The sequence below is a fragment of the Rhipicephalus sanguineus genome, unplaced genomic scaffold (assembly GCF_013339695.2).
Source record: "Rhipicephalus sanguineus isolate Rsan-2018 unplaced genomic scaffold, BIME_Rsan_1.4 Seq1130, whole genome shotgun sequence".
Lineage (NCBI taxonomy): Eukaryota > Metazoa > Arthropoda > Arachnida > Ixodida > Ixodidae > Rhipicephalus > Rhipicephalus sanguineus.
Window position 1 is genome coordinate 20,386 of NW_023614379.1, and position 7,156 is coordinate 27,541.

At 48.1% G+C, this 7,156-nt stretch overlaps 1 protein-coding gene across 1 annotated transcript; it reads left to right on the top strand.

The window, feature by feature from the left end:
• The first annotated feature begins 4,922 nt into the window (after positions 1–4,922).
• LOC119376234 (lactosylceramide 1,3-N-acetyl-beta-D-glucosaminyltransferase-like) lies at positions 4,923–5,930 on the top strand. Its single transcript, XM_037646138.1, has one exon. The coding sequence runs from the start codon at positions 4,923–4,925 to the stop codon at positions 5,928–5,930; it is 1,008 nt and encodes a 335-aa protein (XP_037502066.1).
• The last annotated feature ends 1,226 nt before the right edge of the window (positions 5,931–7,156 follow it).

Consider the following 7,156-nt stretch of genomic DNA (forward strand, 5'->3'; position numbering starts at 1 on the left):
CCGTGAGGGAGCACGGCGAAGCGCATTTGGGTATAAAGGGGTGTGAATGAAGAGAGCGGAAAGGGCACCTTCTCAATGAAAGAGTGCTCGCAACACATAACCTCAGGCCGTGCTATCCCTTTTTCCATTAAAAAAAAAAACGTGGGTGCTTGGAGACAGTGCGAATCGAACCCAGTACCTCCCGCATTGTAGTCTGACGCTGTAACAACTCGACCACCGCTGCAGTGTTTCTGAAGAGAGCTGGCCACTGTAACACTTACTTCATTGTATATATATCATCTTTCCCTCGAAAGACACGTAATTCAAGACGTCCGGTGAAAGTCGATCAAAAAAAGAAGAAAAAACTCGGGATCCTAATGCATTCGCCTAAGGTGACTCGAAGGTTAAAGCCATCAAATGGGGCTATATTACCGTGCACTTTGTATCGAGTGCGACATCACTGATCAACTATCGCTAATTGACTGTCACTAATGTCACTTTCACTAATTGAATATTCAATGTGTTTCGATTATTGTCGTTTAAATAAACTTTCACTAAACAAATCGCTACTCACTTAATTTGCTTCGATTCTCATATATAAGCACAATCACACGTTCGCTCGCTTTTGTATGGCTTTCGCTCCCATAGACGTTAGTAAGTAAAGCGAACGCCGTCTCTTTTTTTTTTCTTATTATTAATCGTGCAAACGCGCAGCACGCGCGCCCTGTGAATCCAGGCGCATGTGTAGTCATGTCACTTCAGGCCGAGACAACACCGCTTCTTTTATGTTTGCTCACGCAAACTCGGCAAGGACGAAGTGACTGCGCCGTGTTTTCTGAAAAGCATTAGCACGTAGAAACCTCCCGACGAATCTTCCTTGTTTTACGTGTGCACATATCTAAGCGTATACGATTGCTCTCTCATTCCAGCCCTGTCAAAATGCTGCGGTGAATCGGACCTGCGGCATTACGCTATGATACCTTTCTTACTGCTGCTTTGTATTTCTGTACAGTTCTCCGTAGGCTCAAAAGCCGCTCCTATGTCTTGTACTGAGATCTTCGTAAGAAATGCATAATTTTACGTCTAGCTACAAAACGCCCTAATGGCAACCACCATACCGTGCTCGAACATGCCTAGTTAGTTTAGTGGCAGCGCAGCTTCATGAAAATGTAACTAAACTGGTTGTGGTAAACAGGGGGAGACGTTTCGGTCACATCTTCAAACCTTCAATGTTTCAATTTACTCGCGGTTTAAAGATGCAGTGCGTCTGGAGCGTTGTTCGCCTGCACTTGACGGGATAGCGCACGGATTATTAACGCCATCGAGCAACTAGATTTTTGTTAGCTATGGTCATCGATGAAACACGAGCACTGGGCTTCGCGCAAGACCCCAGGACGTCTGCGGCAACACGTAAGAGCTGTAGCAGACGCCCGGAACTGGAAGCTGAGATGCAGCGAAAATACAATGGGTATCATCGTATACCCTCGATGCTAGACGCTTCGCGTGCAGCCTTGCTATCACCTGCGCGCACTTCTTTCTTTCCTTGTCGTTTGATCGGCTTTCGCGTTGCCTCCTTGCCGTCAAAAGTGCCTGGTAAGTTAAATTCCTACCATTGCTATCGTAATCCCTCGAGATACGAGAATTCTTGGCTAAGAAATTGCGCAGGCAAGAGAAAGCTTTGTGAATTCGGGCCCAGATTTCCATGTCATAGACAGCTGATCGCCGATGAGCCCATCATCGAGAGAGCATCAATTACTGGAAAACGGCGCATACAAATTCTCATGTGAGCACCCACACCTTCGAGGGCCGCATTTCTGTATGATCGCCGGTGCCGGGTTTTCTCGTGCACGACGCCGCCACTGATATCTGTGAGTTATGAAAGTTTCGCTTAATACTCGCTGCACATCTCGTTGTTACGTAAATGAAAGAACCTAGTGTCGGGCTACTCACCTCGCACTGCTGTGACGAGGGCGAGAAGCAGAGAAGCTGCGGGCACTCTTCTCATAGTTGCCGTCTGAGTGGTGTCTAAAAATAAGGAAAGACATCCAAACAAAAAAAGACCGGATAAGCTAAATGAATATGAGTAACCTCCTGTATTATGCAAGTCTGCCAGAGATGAGGGAAGGCGTCATCGCAAATCACGACCCCGCCATATAGGCCGCTCAATAGTGGCCAGGTGCCTTTGCAAACCACTTGAGACCACCTTTGCGAACAAGTTTACAAAGTCGGCGGTTGATTGCAAGGACACGTGGTGGCATATTCGAGAAGGCGAGGATGCAAAGCAGTGTTTGAAAAGTGTAGGTGTTTCAAAAACTTCACCATTGTCCTTCAACGGGAACACTACACGTGCTTTTGTCCTTGAATATTTTATTTTACGAATAATCGGACGTAACCATGAGTTATTAATGGCCTACCTTTGAAGACCTATGAAAGAACAGAGTAATACGAAGGACGTTAGGATAAGTAGTGTAGCAGATAATCAACATCAGCAAGCGGTGACGTGAAATGAGTCGGGCACATTTACTGCACGCAACTTACCAACTTAGCGGCACATCCGATGGCATCACGAAAGCGACTCCATCTCACACTCCGAAGGAACGTGGCGACATTCCTTGAGGACTTATTTTAGTGCACGTAACTTACCAACTTATACACACATATAGCTTCATCCGCCGGCGTCACGGCAGCAGCTCCGGGTCGCACTCCGAAAGAAACGGCGAAAGTTCTTAGGGCCGAAGCTCACTGGTGCAGAGGGCAAAATCAAATACCCACAGCGATTGAACCTCCGTCTCATCCGTCGCTGCGGAGCAAGGGCGGCGCACAGATGTTGCGATTGTTGTGGTCGCGTACAACGGCTGAGGAGGTGGGCCATGGCCAGCAACAAAAGCGGAGCGCCAAAAACGAAACAAAAGAAGACACGCTGATCGTGCAGTTGACGCGCGTCACGCAGTCGTTGACACGAGCCAAGTGGCGGCGCTCTCGCCGCAGCGAAGGCTGCGCGTGCATACGGACGCAAGCACCCGAACAATGGCCGCACTGGTGTGGACCCAGCGCTGCAGTCGTTCGGCAGGTGCTGCGAGTATGCATAACACGCAGTATCGGTGCTTCGAGAAGCAGCGTCTGAGCGAGGCGTCTGTATCACGTGCAACAAACAAGTACGAGCCTCGGCTGTGCTCTCCTTAAGCACAAGTGACGGCTTTCAATTAAACATGAATATTATAATAATACCTGGGGTTTTACGTCCCAAAACCACGCTATGATTACGAGGGACGCCGTAATGGAGGGCTCCGGAAAGTTTCACCATCTGATGTTCATTAGCGTACGCGGGCCTCTAGAATTTAGCCTCCGTCGAAATACGACCGCCGCGGCCGGGATGGAAACCGCGGCCTTTGGGTCAGCAGCCGAGCACCGTAACCGCTACACCACCGCGACGGAAGTCAATGAAAACGGAAAGATGCTCACAGCGGAATGCTTATAATCACATTTATTACAGGACAACTTGTGTCAAACCTCCCTCTTCACAAAGAAGAAATCGTATCTCAGTATTCTTTCATAATTTATTGGGAGGCCTTTAGAGTAGAATGTTTGTTTTTTCTATACTTATTTTCTTTTGTCTTCTTTTTTCACCAGACAGTTTCTCTTGTTGGGAAAACACAAGGTCACACGTGGTTCATCCTCGCTTAAACTCTTCCTCATAGATGGGCACCCAGAACAGGCTTTACTGACTAACAATGTGTGGGTACACATAGTATTAGTAACCCACGTAAACTTCAAAACACTAACTGGTGCATTAACTGGCGCAACCGAGCCTGTGGTGACATCATCACCAACGCCGACAACACCCCAACTAAATGGTGCAGTGCCGCGTCGCGCTGTAGAACATTACCACAAGCAACCGTGCCGAAAGCGCAGACTACAAAGAGTGGCAGTTCCTTTAGGCAAGGCTAAAGAGAGCACAGACGCAAGGGTATGCTCTCAAGAGACTCTCATTAAATTACTTTAACCTTCTGAGTCGCTTGCATTGTCCCCTTCCACCCGCGTCCAAATGTCTAAATCTTTGTGCACGTCACGCGATGTCGCAATGCCTCCTAGATCGGCCCACCTATGGCAAGGCGAGGGGGTCACGTGATGACTTCTCAAATGGTCGCAGTTTAAAGGGGTCACAATGACGTGATAGCATGACTTAACTGACCAAGTCATGCGACATTTTGCTCTTAGCATCCGTTCACGTGTGTTTGAGGCCACGTTACATTTTGCACAGTTCTTATTGACGATCACGATGCCGGATCTTTTCGTGCTCTTCGTGTTGACGCCAAAGACAACGAATTTTTCGACTCGTGTGACCTATCAAAATATCGCCTTCCTAAACGAAGCTGTCACCTAACTCATGCGTTAAACTAGACGCAAACCGACCCAAAGGCCAGTCACAACAAAAATTATTGCCAAGCAGGTCTTCTCGTTTAAATATGTCTCCTTATCTCTCAAGAATACAGCAAACGTGTAGAGCATGCAGTTGGCATTGACCTTTCCAGCTGCGGCATGCTTTGATCATTCGTCGCCGAAACGATGGATACAATAAGAGACGTGTTGCAGGTGTTCGTCATGCACAAACAACTGTCTAGCGGCCCTGTGAATGTATGCACTTATTTATTATTGTATAGCCACGGTTCTTTCGGTCACGCAGTCCATCCGAATAGATGTGTGATTGCGTGTAGTGAAAAAACGAGCCGTCCGTTCTTATATGCCGGAGATGCAATCGGTACGACGCCGACAGAACCTGCCCAGACACTATGATCCGAACCCAACGGGCACCTACGTCCTGCTGTGTGCATAGCAGAAGCGTAACCAAGTTCGCTCAGAAAGCTCACGTGCAGATTCTGCTCGGAATCTGTATAGGTATTGTCACGATAAATGTCACACTCAGAAGGCACAATGTTCCGGTAATGCGCCACATTCTCGCCAATCTTATGACTAGAAACTATGCTAACGTCACCGCCACCGCTTCGACATCGACGAAAGGCCGCACACGTTACACCACTACGACATCTGGTGTCAGTGAGACTACTAGGATAACTACGACTTCTTGCTACTTATTACCGAAGGATACGGACGTCTGCAGTCCACCGGGTGGAGACAATGACACACTAGCTCTGGTAGCAGTTGTCTCGGCGAGTGACCACTATGAGCATCGCTCGGCCGTGCGAGCCACCTGGGGTGGGGCCTTGACCACCATGCCAGGCTTCAAAGTTGTCTTCATGCTTGGCCGTCCTCGCAGCGACACCATCCAGGATCGAATCATTCAAGAGGACGCCATGCACGGCGACATTGTTCAGGGGAACTTCGTTGACAGTTACAAGAATCTTACTCTAAAGTCCCTGATGATGCTACGCTGGGCTAAGAGCTTTTGTCCGCACGCCAGCTACCTGCTTAAAATCGACGACGACGTGCTGCTAAATGTATGGGATTTCGCCGTCACCCTCTACCGTCTGCCGGCCAACAAACGGCGCCGAACTATATGGGGAATGGTGTGCACTCACTCGAGACCTGCGCGTAGAAGGAAGGGACGTTACGGCAAGTGGTACGTCCCCAGGTGGATGTACCAGAAGGCGACCTACCCGGACTACGTCAACGGACCAGCTTACCTCATATCGGGCGACTCTGTGTCGCTCTTGCTTCACAGCGCGAGCGCCGTGCCGTACTTCTTCATCGAAGATGTCTACTTGACGGGCCTGGTGGCAGAGAAGGCCGGCGTTCGGCGCGAGAACGACAGCGGTTACGCGCCCAGCCGCAAGCATGACATCCGGCCATGCCAAAAGCCCCGAGTCGTCGCGAGTCACGGTTGGAGTCCGCGTAACCTGCGGCTGGCCTGGAGAAAAATGGTTGGCAGGATCGACAGGAAACGATGCAGGTCTATGGGATTACAGCCTTGGCAGGAGGATGTAGTTGAATGAATGTTAATCGCTGTCAGCTTGCATATAGCGCTCAGGCAGGGATAGAAAAGGACAATTAAAGAACGCAAGGAGAGGAAAGGCAGATAGATGAACCAGACGAGCTGTCGGCTTGCTACAGTACACTGGAGTAAGAGAATGGGAATTAGAACGAGAGAAAGAGCGAGAAGGAGAGAGCTGCATGCTTGCAGGAGGACTAATATTGGTTACTGAGGCCGATGCTTCTCTGGCATACGAGACGTCAGCGCACTGGCATTCTTCAGAGAACTCCCTGCAGACACATAAACTTTGTAATGATTTCGAAAATTGTCCAGTGACACCCCCCCCCCCGGGTCAAACAATACGAGTGATGTGCGGCGCTTTAAACGATTAATCAGAGCGCAAATAGTGTCGAATACATACCTATAGTAGCCAATACACTGAAGTTCGCTACGTTCTCGATTGTGAGCTGTGGCGTCTTGGTGTATCGGTGTCATTGATGCAGCGCTAAAGACGAAGACGAAAGGAATACAGACAGCGCTCGTCCTGTGCAGTCTGACTTTGTGTTTCTTTCGTCTTCGTCTTTAGCGCTGCATCAATCATGCATGCATTCCAACTAGCCCAGCTTTCCATTCTGTTGGTGTATCGGTTCGTCTCAATTTTCCTGTTTTTCTGTGGAGCTCACGCAGTTTGTAGTGAGTGTTCTTTCATTCCTTCACATTCAGTTACCGTTTCGCTTGTGTGCTCTGGGAATATAACCAAGGTGATGTTTATTTGTGAGATATTACCGGAACGTCAGCGTTATGCGCAAGTGACATGATGGAAGTAATCACCACTCATCTGACACTGAACGTTTATCGAGCGCTCCCATGGAGATTAGTTATATACATTGGAGATCGGTTATATACATACACGTACCCTCCTTTAAACAACGAATAATAGGGGACTAGTAGAAATAAATTTATGTTTCTTTGAATCGTTGTATGGTTTCCGCAACCACAATCGGTCCAATATTTGTTACAAAACTTAACAAGGCGAGCCAACACAAATTTCAATTATAACTTCTCTACTACCGCTTCCTGAATGTATGGCTCTTACTTGATTAATATTAAATATCAAAACACTTCTGCATTTACCCAGCACCACCCATAAAATTACTTTTATTAATGGTACTTTATATAATGGCGCGGGATCTACTGGATGTACTTGTTTCGAATTGATTTCGTTGTGTACGTTCATTTCGTTTAGAG